At 43.4% G+C, this 18449-nt stretch overlaps 1 protein-coding gene across 3 annotated transcripts in view; it reads right to left on the bottom strand.

The window, feature by feature from the left end:
• LOC130344235 (kinesin-like protein KIF14) overlaps positions 1-18449 on the bottom strand; it is a 122136-nt gene that overhangs the window by 3697 nt on the left and 99990 nt on the right. For 2 of the 3 annotated variants that reach the window (XM_056554409.1, XM_056554408.1), the window contains exons 23-27: positions 7217-7272; positions 6159-6341; positions 2044-2228; positions 1405-1563; positions 163-297 (exon numbers count right to left, since the gene is read on the bottom strand). In XM_056554409.1, coding sequence (XP_056410384.1) covers positions 163-297; positions 1405-1563; positions 2044-2228; positions 6159-6341; positions 7217-7272 — 718 coding nt within the window. The remainder of the gene's footprint in view (positions 1-162; positions 298-1404; positions 1564-2043; positions 2229-6158; positions 6342-7216; positions 7273-18449) is intronic. The other variant, XM_056554410.1, reaches the window with a different exon arrangement.

Genomic DNA, 18449 nt, shown 5'->3' with positions numbered 1-18449 from the left:
CTCTACTAGTCTGAACTATTTTTAAAAGTTTACCTTGGCTTACTAACTACTTATTGAAAGTTTGGCAAACTTAATATAATTAAGAAAGTGTTATTTTATGTAACTTATTTTCACTTTAATACATGTCACAACAAATACTTAGGGTATAGTTTTGGTTAATACCTTATGGCTCTCCAACCAGGCTTTCTGGTATAGACTTTCTAAACAATGTACCTCGCCAACTAGGAAATCCATGTGTTCCGAGAGTGAACTTTCACTTCCCCTGAGGAAATTCTCCTTTATGCTAGAAGAGATGAACTGGTAAAAAATATACATATTACTCCTTCTGTAAACGATAAGCTCAGTACAAAAACATTTACCCAATATGCTTATTTAGGATACGGGGAATGGCAGTTTTCTTACAAAAACAGCACCACACCTGTCTACAGGTTCTGTGTATTATAACAGCTCAACTCCATTCACATGAAAGGGACCGATATGTCACACATCACCGGTTGCACTTTGATGCGAGAAATACCCTGAATAGATGTCTGAAAAAAATTATCTATTGCACTAGCCCTAGCTAAGAGTAAACATACCACAGACCTACTAAGCAGCTGCTATAGGACCCTTGGATAAAAGTGACGTAGCAGTTTAAAAAGGGGGCCCAGAAAAGGATTTCCCCTTCTAGTAGCAAAGAACATGGGACCAGAAGGAACATAACTGTAAGCAGGGAGTTAGTCAACTGATCCAAGGGCAATGGACAGACCATAGAGGGGGAACTAAACACAAAACTAGCAAAATACCACACCTTATGGGGCCGGCCCACTGATTTTGCTATCAAGTACTCTCAATGTATACACTTGACCATAGTCTAAAAATGAGTTTGGACATCTAGTCTGATATACATAGATATGGTCAAGGACCTATAGCCAAGAACTACTTGTTTAGGTTGGCTAAGTGCTAGACTTTTGACTCCAGTGCTGATGTAAAGTCTTTACTTTAGGCCAGCTTTGGACATACAAAATGCAGTCAGTCATAGGAAAGATGTAATCCACAGTCACAGTTCTTTTAAGTTGTGCATATATCATAGTTTTATGGTAAACCAAGTGAACAGAACCAAGTGGGAGGGGGCTTCTGCTATAATAGGAGGGAAAAGGCCTCTATAGAACAGCTGTCAAATACTAAAAACTTTAGGATTCATTCCTGGCTTTGGCTTAAAAGTTATACAAGTTTTACTGACAAGAAATGTTGTGCTTAAAGTTGTATACAGTATTTATATAATGGAAATCTTACATAGTACCGTGTAGAAAATAAACAATGCTCCATAGTAAAAGGAATCCTTAAATAGCCATAGAAATTAATATGCATAATTTTCTGTGTACACCAAATTTATCTGTGATTTATGGGTGTGTATTACAGTACCTCTGCCTGCTCCAGGCCACATTTTTCATCCGAGCTCTGACTGATGTTGGGTTGCCTGGTGATTGAGATCTGGCCGAGCAAACCGGCAATGACTGATACAGATTGGTTAATCTGTTCCTTGGAGTTTTTCAACATTGATGTAATGTCACATTCACAGCGCTGTGTAAAGAAGAGGATAGCTGGCATGAAACAAGACATCTGCAGCCGACAGACTACAAAATTTATACAAAGCTCAAAATAAGGACTGATTTGTGTCAAAAATCGTACTATGAAGACATAGCAAACGAGAAAAATAATATGTATACAAGATATATTAAACAGAAACTAGCAAAATTAGCATGAGCACATTTTTAACTGAGGTATGCGATGTGAAAAAAAGTGTTGCCTTTATTCCATCCTGAAGCTTGTTGAGACTAAACATTGCCATCTTCTTTCTTATTCACAGCATGTCAAATTTATGAGTTCTTCTCTTAAAATGTGCTTTTTGTTGTTTTATTGCTGGCCGCCACACAACTCCTTTCAGAGCCATGGAAACCAAAAATACTTTGCCCAGAGATGTGACTCAATACTGTGTAAAAAAACAAAAAAAAAAACAACAAAAGGTGGTGGTGGGGGGGGGGGGGGATGGTTGAGACGTACGTGTAGGAGAAATGCCAAGCTGCCCCCCAGTTTCTTCACTTCAGAAACTAGGTGCTGTTTAGGGTGCGCTGCCTGGGTGTCCGGAGCACCGAGTAAGTCATCAATCAACCGGACAGAGAAGCCCAGGTGGTTAAAGGCAGATGAGACAGTTATCAGATGTCGCTGAATGCTCACGTCATCAAGATCTTGAATACAAGGAAGAAACATTAGCATACTTCATGATGAAGGTGAAACCAGCCATCACTAGGAATACACAATAACACACACACAAAGGAGATGAGGAGGGCAGAGATTTAAAAAACAATGAAAGCAGGCAACATTCATTTTACAATCCAATACCAATCAACAACAGGCTTTTATCCCAGCGAACTGCAATAGCCTTTTGTAATTTTGTTCCCAGTGGATCCCAGCATGGTACTGTAAGGATGTCAAATCTAGATTGTGGAAATTTTAACACATTTTATATCTTACGTTTTTAAAGGGAATCCATTTTGATAAAAATATAAATTAATTAAATAAAAAAACATCCTTCAAGGTTCTTTAATACAGAGAAATAGGCTACAAGAGGACTCATCTGGCCAAATTTCAAGATGCCCCTTTTACATTAGTTTTCTATCTTTTAATGTAGTATTTCTATTAGTTTCTATTAGCCGGTTTACCTTATCAACCCAGGAGTCTGGAGCCTAAACCTATATTACAATTTTTTAGCTACATGCTCCTTTCTACGTACATATCCTCTACTTCTAGAGGAAAGAGTCCCCATCTGTGAGGATATTGAAGTCTTTTCTGTTACAGCAGTGACACATGAAGTTGTGATGGTAAGTTAATCTTTAAGCGTTTAAAAAGGGGCCTGGAGGATATCTTAAAAAAAAGAAATTATATATATAGGGACCAGTTGGAAAATTGATGCCAGATTTTGTTTACTACGTAAAAAAAATAAAAATAAAAATAAAAATAATTACAGATAGTAAACATTCAGCCCAACTAGTCTGCCCAATATACGAAATACTATCAATTGTCCCTTGCCCTATCTTATATGGAGGATAGCCTTATGCCTATCCCATGCATGCTTAAAACATCCTTCACTGTATTTGCAGCTGCCACTTCTGCAGGAAGGCTATTCCATGCATCCACTACTCTCTAAACTTTACCCCTCTAATTTAATACCATGTCCTCTTGTGAGTTTTTCTTCTATTAAATATACTCTCCATTTTTACTGTGTTGATTTTCCTAATTTATATAAAAGTTTCTATCATATCCCCTCTGTCTTGTCCTTCTTCAAATCTATACATGTCAAGGTTCTTTAACCTTTCCTTGTAAGTTTTATCCCGCAGTTCATGGACTAGTTTAGTAGCTTTTTAGACTCTTTCCAATGTATCTACATCTTTCTGGAGAAACTGCCTCCAGTACTGCGCACAATACTCCAAGTGAGGCCTCACTAGTGCCATATACAGAGGCATCAGCACTTCCCTCTTTCTACTGCTAGTACCTCTCCCTATACATCAAAGCATTCAACTAGCATTTCCTGCTGCTCCATTACATTGTTTGCATACCTTTAAGTCTTCAGAAATTATTACCTATAAATTCCTTTCCTCAGATACTGAGGTAAGGGCTACATCACATTTGTATTCTGCTCTGCTCATCCAAAGTGCATTATCGTACTTATTTCCATTAAGTGTCAGTGTCCAGAGTTCTGACTATTTTTCTAGTTTTTCCAAATCATTTGCCTCCAGGAACATCAACCCTATTACAAAACTTTGTGTCGTCAACAAGAAGACCAATATCCTAATATGGAGACCTTTTTCAAAATTATTAATAAATATTGATAATAGTTGATAATGTAGTTGCCTCATTTTATATTATTAATTCCAGTTTTCATCTCTCTTCCCTCCCCCCTCCCCAAACCTAGATATAAAAATACAGAAGAGAAACACCACAAATGTGAAAAATAAATAATTTAGAAATAATTCTCTCCTGTCAAACCAACATTCCCATTTTTTCAATGTAACCTGCAATATATTTTATCCTTTATACTAGATTATCTCCTAACTCTTTCAACCCACCTTTGCCATTTTTTAGAGAGGTTGCCATCTCTGCTGCAAACTATTTCCCCAATACTTTTATTCTTGATAACAAAATTATCTTTACTATAGTATCCTACAGTAAAGTATACTATAGTATCAATTGAATTGGCAACATTTAAATGGGCACTCATTAAAATTTTTTTTGCTATTGCACTCCTTATGGTAAATGAAAATGAAAAATATTTCTAATATACTTTAATAAAAAAATGAAGTTTTCTATGTTTTATTTGTGCTTAAAAAAGCTCAAGAGCACATTTCCCCCCAACTCATACACAGACTTTGGACCAAAGTCCAAACACAGGAAGTGCCGCCTGGAGTGCTGGGGGGGTCCAACCAACAGCATATGGCAGTTATGTGTGAGAGGAGCTATGATTGGATGAGGCTGGACACCCCCCCCCCCCCCTCAGCACTCCAGGCGGCACTTTCTGTGTTTGGACTTTGGTCCAAAGTCTGTGTATGAGTTGGGGGAAAATGTGCTCTTGAGCTTTTTTAAGCACAAATAAAACATAGAAAACTTCATTTTTTTAAGAAAAGTATATTAGAAATATTTTTCATTTACCATAAGGAGTGCAATAGCAAAAATTTGTTTTAATGAGAGTGACCCTTTAAGGGTACTTAGCATGTGATTGTTTTTAAAGGTAATATTTGGAACGTTCGATAGTGCTCGTCAAATGGCAAAGGAGGCGTAAATTTCCACCCCCACCCCTCTATAAAAAAAGAAAAAATAAATTCTCAGAGGGTAGCTCCAACCATCCTTTTTTTCTATCCCTGCCTATTACCCATCTATCCCTAACCCCCTCCCTGCTTTTAATTTTTTTTTTACTATGTTAAAAATGACTTTTTGTCTGCCTAGTAGTGTGCTCACTACCAGGCAGACTTCCCCAGCAGGTACCACGTCACTGATGCCTGCTGGGGAGGGCAACTTCCGCCCTTTGTTCATCGATATAGGGTGTCTCCAGCTGTTTCACCACTACAACTCCCAGCTTGTCCTGACATCTATTGGCTGTCAGGGCAAGCTGGGAGTTGTAGTGTTGAAACAGCTGGAGGCACCCTGTGCAGAAAACAATTAGTTAGGGCCATGGGCACAGCGCTACCCCGTTCCCTCCGTCTGTTCCCCGAGTTTGCTCTCATTAGGACCCCTATTTTTGACCTCTCTTCAAAGCTCCGCCTCATTTCACATTTTGTATGATTATAAATATTGTGGCCACAAGCAAATTTAAGGTCAAAAAGACAGAAAACTACACTTTAAAAAAAAAATCTGTGTTATTAATAATAATAATAATAATAATAATAATAATAGAGTAAAGCAGTTCACCTCCAGTACTAACAAAGAACTGTTCCCCAACAAATCTTTTGTCAATTGCAGATATGTTTACTGGAGTGTTCATGTGGGTTACAATATGTAGGACGCACATCATATGTGACATGTCTCAATGCCACAACTCTGATTTTAATTGTGTTAGTGTGATCTCCAGCGAGAGTATCCTTACAGATAAATCACAGCGGTTCAGTACACTTAGAGAGCATAACTGGATTTACATTAAAAAGTCCACTTTGATTGAGAACACTACTCCTGACTTGGAATTCATTTTCATTGAGATAAGCATCTCTGATATCAGAAGGGTTCTCTCTTCACCTCCCTACCACATTCTACAGGACAATTTGCCCCGGCCCCAGCATTTGATACCCTATTAATAAGGGTCATAAGATCATAGGCTAGTTTTTCAGGTACAAGGTTAGCGGCCATTTTATAGAGGCTTTTATCTGTGTGGACCCCTGAGAGGGGGCATTGAATGCCAGGGTAATACACAAGGTGCTATCCTACAGTCTCTCTACCTAGTTACTTGTATGAGAATAGACAATTGAAATATAAAAGGTTGTACCTTTTAAATATAAGATCTTCCCTTTATATCCTATGCAGATACAGTGTATACAAATTAAGTCTAGAAAGGGAGACTTTCTAAGGATCAGAACTATGAAAAAAAAAAAATCAGTCAGCATGAATGGCTCTGTGGCCTGGCATTTGCTCACCAAATTGTTCATACACTTGTATAACATCATTGCTTGAGGTTAAGATGTCATGAAGGCCAATGAGCATTTGAAGAACTAAGCCTGGAGACTGGTCATCCTTGCCCAAAATTTCAGTCTCAGAGGTTACCAGTTGCTTGCAGACGGAAGAAAAAGTCGTACGGGGAACAAAAGTATCTGTGTGCACTGCAAGATATCAAAATCTGTGAGGCAGATTTACTATGCGCCAAATTTTGGCATAATTTGCTAAAAGAAAAAAAATATGACTTCTGCAACATTTATGTATTTTATAGACTTTTACCTTGTCCAAAAGGGGCAAGGCTTATTGGGAAAGAGGTGTGAATAATAAAATGGGCATCACCTTAATGCAAAACATTTGGGAATAAGATTCTAGTGTAAAGTAAGCAGATATGGCTATGCCATTCAATGTAGTGTAAAAACCAACAACCCTGATGTATTTCTCCAAACAACCAATGGCTTTTTAGTTAGATTCTGGAGTCATGAGCCTCCCTTTGTGTTCATCTCTGTGTCTGATTTAAAATGGTATACCATTTTAACTATCACTTTTCCCCCATCAGAGGAGATGTGTTAAAACGTAATGGGTCTGACTGTGGAATCCACAATAATGTCAGTGGGGGAGTTTAAATAGAGTGTCAAGTCACGTATGCTCCATTCATTCTCTACAGGAGCCGCTGGAGTTAAATGAGTGCTGTATTCCATTTCCGGCAGCTCCATAGAGAATGAATGTTGAGGCCATAGATAGGGGTATTTAACTTGGTAAACCCTATTAAAAGTTAAAGTGTACCTGGTCCGGGCAGCAGAATATCCTTTTAAAATTTCACTGCCACTTCTGAGCCCAAAACTATATTGAGTATTTGTCTGAAATCCCATGCAAGTGTGCGAAACTTCAGGCAAAGCGGTCTCTTGATGGCGACAGTCACAAGGCAAGTTTTGGGCTCTAAAGTTGCTGTGAAATTTAAACTGATATTTTGCCATCAGGACCATCATCAGAGGTAAGCTTTAAAAGGACCTACAGTGCATTGTGTTCTAACAGACATTACCTTTTCCAATTAGTAAACCAGACGTCTGTCTGGAAAGTGAACTTCTTCCTTGTTTCCTGAAAAGAAAAGAATAAAATATATGTGGCCACAAGTCTACAGAGCAACCATTTTTTTTTTCACTGAGGTCAACATATTTGTGGTGTTCTAGTGGGGTAATGCACATTTTGTGACGCCAGGGTAGCGTTAACCACCACCCTCCAAGGTTTAGGCAGTTCTCCTGGGGTAGGCGCTGGGGACAATGACCGCAGATGCAGGGTTACGGAAAACTTACTGAGGCAGGAGTGATGTAATATCCTTTATAGTACAGATCAGAGCTGGGGAAGTGCAGAGTAACCCTGTAGAGCCGGTTTCCTTGCTGGAACTTGTAGTAGCTTTCACTTGACTGAATGATAGCCGCTAGGGACTCTAGATTGAGGCCACCCACGCTGACTTAAGAGTGACTGTTGTAGTCTCCCCAGAGCTTTCACTTACCGCCAGACAAGGACTGTAGACTATGGGACCAAGAGTTGCCAAAGGCTTTCTGTCTCTTGTTATCAGAGACTGCAGACAAACTACTACTCATCAGGTCTCCTTCAGGTTATCACAGACTTCTAACTCTTCTCAACACTGTACCTCAGCTCCTAGAACTAACACTGACTAACTCCTCCCCCCTGCACTACATAAGGATTAGCCTAAGGGGCATCAGGATCACATTTTTTACTCCCCTTAAATATACAGTAACACTGAAACATTTACATAAACTTGAATCAAAAAGTAATATAACACAATATACCCTGGAGTAAAAGTGCCTGAGGCAACATTTACCAGGCAGGGCAACATCCTGCACCTTGTCACCACATATGCAGTTGTATAGTTTGATGCATAAAAGGTAGATCACATGGCTACTATAAGGCCCCTGAAAAAAAAAAAAAAAAAAAAAAAGGACAATTTCCAGTTTGAATCAAAACGTTTCTTTTATGTATGCTATGGGAATCCCATACTCCATATAGATACCACTGGTTTTAATAGTTTTTAAAGGCCAAAACCAGTATAAAGTGTAGGGTAACTTGTAGCGCATCTGCAGAATATCTCACAGTGTGGAAAATAATCTGCAGATTCGGCTATGAGCAGACACTGAGCTTTTACTGAGGGGTTGGCTGGACAGGGGTTATCTTTATTACTGGGGTGAGCAGTGGAAGGTGTGGGGCACAGTTCATCTCACTGGCCACTTATGTGTGGGGCACAGTTTATTACTCCCTTGAGTGTGGGCCACTGTTACTAATGCGGCTCCCTTCGGCAGCCGCGCCGTAACTATATTCTCTGCGGGCGCACATTGCGCGAGTCTTACTTTCACTTTCAGCAGCGGCGGCTGCCAGCGGCGTCGTCGCCCACTCCGTTCCCCGCGAGCGCATATGCTTTTGCATGTGCGCTCGGAGCAGAGAGCGGGCACCATTACTATTTCTCCGTGTCTTTGGCGGCCCGATGCGCTTTAGCTCCGCCCACCATGGCCACCGGAGCGTCTGCATGGCGCGAACTGGCCACCAATAAGCGCTGTGTGCGCGCATTTGGTGGCAGGGGCCAATGAGCGGCGCCCCTATTCCTAGCATGCCCCTCTCTTGCCATTGGTCAGCATTTCCCTCCTCTCTGACTGACCTAGAGCAGAGTTTTCCTCACAGCCTGCCCTGGGGACACAGACTTGGGTGAGATAGTTTTTCTTTTTACTATGTCCGTGCCCAAAACTGTTCCTCCCTCTAAACAGTTATCTGAAGTGTTAGCCACTCATTACATCTGTAAAAGTTGTAACTCAAAAATGTGTGGTTCTGCTTGCTCCACTGTTCCCCCAGACCCCCCTGCTATTCTACCCCGGTTGTTCTTCCAGACCCGGTGGGTTCGGCCGCCCCTCCAACCTGGGTTCCCTCCCTCTCCCAGTCTATATCGGACTTGGCTCAGGTCTACCGTTATGTGGTGACTGCCTTGGAGAGGCCATCCCTACACCGGCCCTCCGGAGGGTCCTGCTCTCTCCCTATACTGACGCTCTCGCAGAGTCATAGGGGTGTTTTCATCTGACTCCTCCCCCGAGTCTTCTGGCAGGCACGGGCGCTCCCCTCACAGGCATCGCCCCGTTACTCTGGCTTGTAGCAAGCGTTGCTCTCCTAGAGGATGCTCCCATGGTCGCCGCTCCGGCTCTCCAGATCCGTGTACCAGGTCAGTCTCCCCCCTCTTCCAGTGCCTCACACGTTCCCATTCACCTGGAGAACTTGTGGATGAAGGTTCCGATTCGGCCTCTGATTCAGAGGATCGCACGGATATGTCGGACATGGTATACTCATTGGTTTCGCCCATAAAAGACACCTTTCCTCTAGAGGACCCAGGAACTTCGGATGTGGCTCCAGAAGTTTCCTTTCCTTATGCCCGACCTCTTCCAGGGCTGCCTCACCTCGTTCCCATTTACCTGGAGAACTTGTGGATGAGGTTTCTGATTCGGCCTCCGACTCAGAGGACCGCACGGATATGCCTGATGTGTTTAATTCATTGGTTTCAGCCATGAGACACACCTTCCATCTAAAGGACCCAGGAACTTCGGACGTGGCTCCAGAAGTCTCCTTTCTTCGTGCCCGACCGGCACCAAAGACTTTCAGCTCTCACGCTGAATTTTAGGCCCTGCTGGTATCTGCCTGGAGGCGCCCTGACAAGAAGTTTCAGGAAACGAAGAAGGTTCAAGCGCGGTATCCCTTCGCCAAGGACCTTATTGCTCTGTGGACCTCCTCTCCAACTCTGGATCCACCGGTCTCCCACCTCTCTAAGGTGCCTACCCTGCTATTGGCTGATGCGGCTTCCTTCAAGGATCCAGCGGACAAGAAGGTGGAGACTTTGGCAAACTTTGACTTTGAGACAGCAGGTTCTTCCTGCTTTTGCTTCTGCCTGGGTGTCAAAAGCCCTTTCAGTATGGTCTCCCAACTCCGCCAGGGTAGTCTTCAAGATCCCTCCATAGGATTTATTTAATCTAGCTCTCCGATGCTCCTCAGCTGGAGATTTTCTGTGTTCTGCTTCCATGCGCAGCCACTGTGCTGCCTTTGCCACAAGCTACCTGGTAGCCACCGTCGCTCCATGTGGCTTAAAGCCTGGAATGCGGACACCACCTTCAGGAAGTGAGGCGATGGGCAGAAAAGAGTTCTTTATTACCTCTGAATGAGGCTCACAGAACCGCTTTCCGTCAGAAGTCCTCCGCCTTCCGGTTCTGCGGACCTTTGGTACCAAAGGGTCAAGCCAGGTGCCTTCACGGGAAGAGGGCTCCCTCCTTCCAGACCCATCCCTCCCAGAGGTCGGTTATTCGTTCCGGACGTTTTGCGGCCCCATCAGGCACCCGCAAGCCTACCTCGGCCTGAAGGGTCGCCCCCACCCGCCGACTTTTCTCTGGTGTTGGTCGTCTTACTCTTCCGGGATGCCTGGACCATGCACATTCAGGATTCCTGGGTCAGGGAGGTAGACGGGATGAGTAAACTGATACAGGATCGAATTTGCTTCCCTTCCATCGGATTGCCTTTTTCTTTCCCGGACCCTCTGGTTCCCCTCTCTAGCGATGGCAGTTCGGGGCGCGCTCCAGCTCCTTTTTATCCATGGAGTAATTGTCCCGGTTCCTTCAGGGGAACATTTTTGAGGTTTATTCCAACCTCTTTGTGGTCCTCAAGAAAGGCATTTCTGTTTGCCCAATCTTTGTTCTCGAGTAGCCAGCTTCCTCTGCTTTCCCATCCCGAATGGAACCTCTCCGTTCGGTGCTGGGGTCCATGGTTCAAGGGGAGTTTTCGTTCCTCGGTGGCCTCCACATCTCATTGTTTCCCGATCATAAGCGGTACCTCCGCTTTGCAGTTCCAGACGGTCATTCTCTATTGTGGCTCTCCATTTCGGTCTGCCCACTTCTCCACGGACCCTTACCAAAGCCCTGGCGTCTGTGATAGCCCTTTTATGGACAACAGTTGTTTCCGTGATTCCTTACTTGGACAACCTCCTGATCAGAGCTCCAGCCATGGCCCAGATCCTGGAGAGTCTTAGTCTCAACCTCCAGACCTTTTCTCACTTTGGTTGGATGGTCAATCGGGACAAGTCCAACCGCTCTCCTGGGGCTCCAGTTCGACGCAGCCTCTGCCCGCTTTAGACTCCGCCGAACAATCGGCTGACTATTATCTAGAGTCCGATGACTTCAGTGCCCTGCTCCAGTTTCCATTCGCTTTTGCATGGATGTCCTGGGTCGGTTGGTGGCGGCCGTGGAGGCCGTGCCATTTTCCCAGTTCCATCACAGACCTCTTCAACTGGCGATTCTCTTCCGGTGGGACAGGTCTCCATTGTCTCTCGACCATAAGATCGTTCTCTCTTGACAGTCTTGTCGGTCCCTTCTATAGTGGCTTTGTTTCCCCCCCCCCTTTTTTCAGGGGCACTCCTTCCTGCCCCTCCCTGCCAGTCTGTCGGACTGGGGAGGTGTTTTCAGGGACCGGCCAGTCTGGGGCCTTGGTCCCCCGAGAAGCCCATTTCCCCTTCAACATGTTGAGGCCTAGGGCAATTCTTTCTTTGCTTGCTTTTTGGGAAATTCCCTTCCGGGCGGAACTCAGGTTTCTGGCCATCTCAGCTATCTTCATTCCGGGCATCTCTGGGATGTGGTCTTCTCCGCCGCTCCTCAGTCGTCCAAGGCGAGTGGTCCCCACATCCCCTAGGGTGCTCCAGGCATGGACCTCTGCTCGTCCCACCACAACCAAAGCGTTCCTCTCTCTTGGTCGGGCTTTGCCCTACCTTATCTGTTTGCTCCCCTTCCTCTCTTTTCGGGGTCCTGAGGAAACTCACAGTAGGGCGTTACCGCCATTCTCGTGGCCCAGCCTGGCCCCAGCAGGCGTGGTATGTCATCATGGTCGGGCTCCTGAACGACTTAACGTTGCGCCTTCCCTATCGTCCAGACCTCCTATCTCAGGTCTCCTGTGCCACCCCTATTTACCATCTCTGCTTTTGATGGTGTGGCAGTTGAGCCAGCACTATGCTGAGCGCTCACAAGCCTTCCTCGGCAAGATTTACCACCATAACTGGCGGTCTTATTTTTGTTGGTGTGAAACTCAGCCTTTTTCTCCGGTCGTGGTTTTCCTTTCCCGACCCCTTTCCCTTTCCAGTCGGGGCTGGCCCAAGGGTTGACTTTTAGCTCCCTTAAGGGTCAAAGATTCGGCCCTTTCCATTCTTTTTCTACGTCCTCTGGCGTTCAATTATCATGTCCGAACCTGGTTCAGGGAGTGGCACAAGCTGTCCTCCTTATCAGTCCCCTTCTTTCCCTTGGGACTTACACTTGGTTTTAGGTGCCCTGCAAGGCGCCCCTTTTGAACCTCTCGGGGACATTTCTCTTTGCCCCCTTCCCCGGAAGGTGGCGTTCCTTATTGCTCTTACCTCTGTTAGGTGGGTGTCAGAGCTGGTAGCTCTCTCCTGATGTTCTATCTTCCTGGTTGTATACCAGGACAAGTTGTTTTCCGTCCAGGTCCGTCCTTCTTACCCGAGATTGTTTTGATGTTTTCATCTCAAGGAGGACATCATCCTACCGTCCTTTTGTCCGTCCCCTTCTCATCCCTGGAAGCGTTTGTTCCACAACCTGGTTGTGGTGAGGGCTGTTCGGTCTCATCTCTCGGTCACTCTTTCCTTTCGGCAGTGTGACTCCCTTTTTTGTTTTTCCGGAAGGTCATCGTACAGGACAACCTGCTTCTACGGCCACCATTTTTCGGTTGATCTGGTCTGCTATTTCAGGAGTTTACCGCTGCAAGGGGAAGATCCCACCCTTCAGGGTTTTGGCTCATTCCACCCGTTTTTTGGGGCATCCTGGGCCTTCCGCTATGGCCTTGCAGTTCTGTAAGGCGTCCTTGTGGTCGTCTTTGCACACTTTCTCAAGGTACTACCAGATTCATACCTTCGCATCAGCTGATTCTACTCTGGGCCGTAAGACGTTGCAGGCGGCGGTGGTCCAACCGTCTACCTGTCTAATTCCTTACCCACCCAAGGGACGGCTTTGGTACGTCCCATGGTCTGTGTCCCCCAATGGAGCCGATAGCGAAAAGGAGATTTTTATGCTTACCGTAAAATCTTTCTCGAAGGATCCATTGGGGGGGGGGGGGGGGGGCACACAGCTCCCACCGTTTTTTCTGGTGTTCCTATTTCAGTTATCCGTCTGAACGTGTGTTCAGTTGCCTTTTCTTCTGTTTGCTCGGACAGTTTGTGGTTTTCTCTTGACCTGTCTGTCTTCTCCTATTGCTCTGGGACTAAAACTGATTAGCTCAGTGGCCTGGAGGCGGGTATATCCTGCTGGGAGGAGCAGACTTTTCTTGTTGCCATAGTGTCAAGCCTCCTACTGACTGCAGCATACACCCATGGTCTGGGTCCCCCAATGGATCCTTCGAGAAAGAGATTTTACAGTAAGCAGAAAAATCTCCTTTTTCAAATCAACTGGTGCCTGAGGCTAAGTTTCCACTGTATTTTTTTCCTGCATTTTTTTTGTGTGACTTTTTTCTGGTGTTTTTGCATTTGAGTGGAAATTGCATTTTTGGTCCCTTTGGCGTTTTTTTTTTTTCAAAATTTGTTGGGTACCAAAATTAAAATATAGAAGTGACACAGGTGATCTGTCAATTAGTACAGGTACTACTACTCCCATCATGAACAGTGTGTCATGCTGGGAGTAGTAGTACTACCTAAAAAAAAGTGGGAAAAAAAAAACACTACATTTTTAAAATTGTCAGCTACATTTTTAGTTCCCTGCCCACCCACATAAATTGATTCCTGTTTATTTGAACAAAATTTTTATACATTTTTAAAGATAAATTTTGTTCAATACAATTTTTTCCATCACTACTGTATACTTTTTAAATTATATTAAAAAAAAGGTATCTCCACTTTTTGGATTGCTAAAGTCCAAAAAAGAATAAAAACAGCCTGCAAAAATGCCAAAGTTAAAAACCCACATGTTGTTGTGAGAAAAACGCCATGATTTCAGGGGAAAAAAGCCATAGGCTCATGCTTTGCAAAACCGCCAAGGAAATTTAGCGATTTCTCATCAATGATTTACAGCTAACATCTGGCCGCAGTGTTTTTTGGCCAAAAAAGCCATGCGACAAAATTTGCATTTTTATTGGTGTCCCCCCCCCCCCCACAATTACTTCTATTAAATAAATTCTTAATCCTTACAGTACTTATTAGCTGCTGTATAAAACAGAAATTTGTGAAGTTATTTTCCGTCTGACAACAGTGCTCTATGTTGACACCCCTGTCAGTCAGGAACTGTCCAGATTAGATTCATATCCCCATAGAAAACCTCTCCTGCTCTAGAGAGTTCCTGACACGGACAGAGGTGTCACTAGAGAGCACAAAAGAACTTCTCAAATTTCTATGTAGTATATCTGCAGCATACAGCAGCTGATAAGTACTAGAAGGATTAAGATTTTTTAATAGAAGTTATTTACAAATCTGTTTAACTTTCTTGCACCAGTTCATTTGAAAAAAAAAAATTTCCCCACCGGAGTTCCCCTTTAACAGCACTTACAGCACCACCCCCGTTACATTTTTTTTTCTTGGATATTGCAGCTTTGTGCCAGTGATATACATCACTGTTGATGCAAAAAGTTATGCAAGTGTATTTATAACAGATTGTAAAGAGCACAGTGCATATTATAATGAATTTCAGGGGGCACATGTAGTATAACGTTTTTAAAGTTTTCAAATGTGCGGCTACTCTTACATATTACAGTAATATATGTTGGTCTGACTGGGGACAAAGTCAATGAGAATTAATTGGGTCAGCACAATAAAAATTTTTGCTGCAGTTATAAATTTTAGGTGTTGGGTGGTGGGTGAAACATTCCTGGACTTTTACTGATACATAAGTGAATTAGAGGGTTTTTTCCCTCCTGGCAGCTGGTCCGAGGCCACTGAAGCTCTAATCTCACCTTCACAGACCATCCTCACTGTGCCCTCTATGTACTGCCCAAATCACTTGTAAATGGCTTTCTGTGACAGGCGTATTGTGCAGTATCAGTAAGCCATAGCACACAAAACACTAAAGTGAAGAATAAAAAAAAATATCTTTGCTTCTAAACCCTTAAATTAAAATATAACCTAGACAAAAAAAAATGTTGGTTGGGAGCTCTACATAAAACAAAACCCAAACCGAGGATACTGTTATATACATGTGTCAAAAACATCAAGAAAAAACAAAAAACTGTTACAGTCCTGCTAGGGTGAGGTTAAGAGAGAAGATCAGGAAGAAACATTTGTAATTAGAAAATATGTCCAATAAATTTAAGTTTATTATACACTTACAATATAATATCTTCTGCAGGGCCCTTGCATCAAACATAGGATAGTAAATGAAATATTACTAAAAAGTATTACTAAAAGGTAAATTAAAAATTGTACAGGAGATTACTTCCTATTGGCATAAGGTCTCACTAGAAGGGCTGGAGATGTGAATTTAAAGTCCTTCCACCATATGTAGTAACAGGATGATGTCTTTTCACTATAATGTTTGATTACTCGCGATGTGGCAGCGTTATTGCAATGCAATGGGTCGGTCAGCGCCGTGCCGTATTACAGACAGGAGATTAAAATCAGTGGGTGCTGGCAGGTGCGCTCAGCAGCGCTGTTGTCCCCCTAATTTAGTCCCACTGTACCCTGATGGCGCAGGGCTGCGTGCAATGATGATCTTGAGTGGGATGGGGATCAGATGTAAATGCCGGGCAGGTGCGCTATGCAGCACTGGAGTCCCCCTGTTGCGGTCCCACTTAACATGGTGGCACAGGGATATTGTGACAATAGTTCCAGATGGGGTAGGAGTTTGGCACCAGGTGCCTCTTACCAGTATTGCCAGTATCGAGTAAGTCTCCTCGGGGTAAGCTTCTATGTTGGCTGGCCAGCGGAGTAGAAGATGCTTTGTGGAGCGCACACTGCACTTCTTTCGTGGTGGGGATTGAAGTGGTGTATATCCTCCTGATTATGCCAGAGATGAAATGCAACTATATATAAACTGGGCTGGACGCTTTCGGGGAGCCAGGTTCCCTTTTTCAATAGCTGATGGTGTTAGCTGTAGTGATACACCTAACACCATCAGCTATTGAAAAGGGGGATATGGCTCCCCGAAACGAGTCTAGCCCAGTATATATATAAAATTTTTTTGCATTTCATCTCTGGCATAATCAGGAGGATATACACCACTTCAATCCCCACCGTGAAAGAAGCGGAGCGTGCGCTCCACAAAGCATCTTCTACTCCATTGGCCAGCAAACATAGAAGCTTACCCTTAGGAGTTTTACTCTATATCGGCAATACTAGTAAGAGGCACCTGGTGCCAAACTCCTACCCCACCTGGGACTATTGTCACAATATCCCTGTGCCACCATGATAAAAGTGGGACCGCCATAGGAGGACTCCAGTGCTGCATAGCGCACCTGCCCGACACTTGCATCCGATCCCCATCGCACTCAAGATCATCATTGCACGTAGCCCTGAGCCTTCAGGGTACAGTGGGACTAAATTATGGGGACTACAGCACTGCTGAGCGCACCTGCCGGCACCCACTGACTATAATCTCCTGTCTGTAATACGGCAAGGCGCTGATCGACCCATTGCATTGCAATAACACTGCCACATCGCGAGTAATCAAACATTATAGTGAAAAGACATCATCCTGTTACTACATATGGTGGAAGGACTTTAAATTGACATCTCCAGCTCTTCTAGTGAGACCTTATGCCAATGGGAAGGAATATCCCATACAATTAATAATTTAACTTATGTCTGATGCAAGGGCCCTGCAGAAGACATTATATTGTACTTTAAGTGTATAATAAACTCATTTATTGGACATTTTCTCTTTTTTTTCCTGACCTCTCTTAACCTCAACCTAGCAGGACTGTTAACATTTTTTGGTCTTTCTTAAAATATAAACTATTTAAAGACTTATGTTCTTGAATAAACATCTTCAGTAAGGATTTATTTTTAGGCCTCTTTTTTGCCTTCTTATCTGTCAATAAGTTTTCAAATTAAGTCGTTGTGACTATTTCCTGCTTACGTATCTTTGTACATAGAGCTTTTTGGACCAAACAAACCAACTGGCTGTAGTTGACAACTAAATGACAACATTGCCACCTGCAGACAAGAGCGGGGTATTAAACCTACTAAATTAGAGTAAGAGTCACTTCATACAATTGCTTTTCATTGCAGATCCAGATCTAATTGTAGCCAAATGACATCAAGATACCAACTTATACAAACCCTGATTTAGATCAAAAGTTTGCCAACATACATTTAAACACCTTAACAGTTTGTTCTCTAAAGCAGGTTTTGTGCCTACCCTGCAAGTTTTAAAGGCCTCAAAAAATAGTCAGAATTTTTTGTGCTTACAGCTTTTTTTTTTGCAGTTTTTGTGATATTTTTCCAAAAGCATGCACTGATGTGTGTTTCTATAGTTTTTCATTATTTTTGTGTTATCTTTCCCATACGGCATCCAATTTAGGACATAGTCAATCGTCAGCCGTAACTCTGTCCCCCTTCAGGTGAAACGAAGTCCCACCTCCTCCCGTTATCCTTGAGCCACAACTCCCTCCTCCCTGTTCCGAAATCCCCCGTCCAAAACACAGTTATCCCTCAGATGAAGCTTTCTGCTGCAAAGCAGAGCCAACTCTGCACAGCATGTAAAGCAGAGTCGAAACTGGGAAACTTTCACGTGTAATACAGACACTACATGTCCTACAGAGTCTGTATAGGAGAGAAGACACTGACGCTGCTCTGCAACATGGCAGGAAGGTTTTTCGTCTGCGGGATGATGGAGTTTCGGATGAGGGAGTTGAGGCTGATGCCTGGCGGAGATTGGTGTGAGGCAGGACGCCATTTTGCCTGACGATGTCCTAAAATGGACACCACATTCCCATTATGTTATTAGTTATGACATAAAATTAAAGTATATGAAAAAAATTCCACTAGCTGGTTGAAAAGCATGCTGTATTTGTGAAAAATAAAATCAAAATATATGATCACCCCTTGTATTACCGACAAACCTGATGTCATACCCATATACGTGTAGATGACCGGGATGTAGAGCCCTGCATCAGGATTGGGTATTCCTTTCTAGGTGGTTCAGTTATGCCGCTATGATGGCAAGTAAGAAGTACCACCCTTCAGCTTGTTAACAGTAAACAAGTGTCACCCTGCTGTCAAAATATTTCATGGTTATTTTCTGTGGGACTTAATG

The sequence above is a fragment of the Hyla sarda genome, unplaced genomic scaffold, assembly GCF_029499605.1.
Source record: "Hyla sarda isolate aHylSar1 unplaced genomic scaffold, aHylSar1.hap1 scaffold_71, whole genome shotgun sequence".
Classification (NCBI taxonomy): domain Eukaryota; kingdom Metazoa; phylum Chordata; class Amphibia; order Anura; family Hylidae; genus Hyla; species Hyla sarda.
Note: the sequence above shows the minus strand (reverse complement) of the source record. Positions and strands in the feature narration are given on the sequence as shown.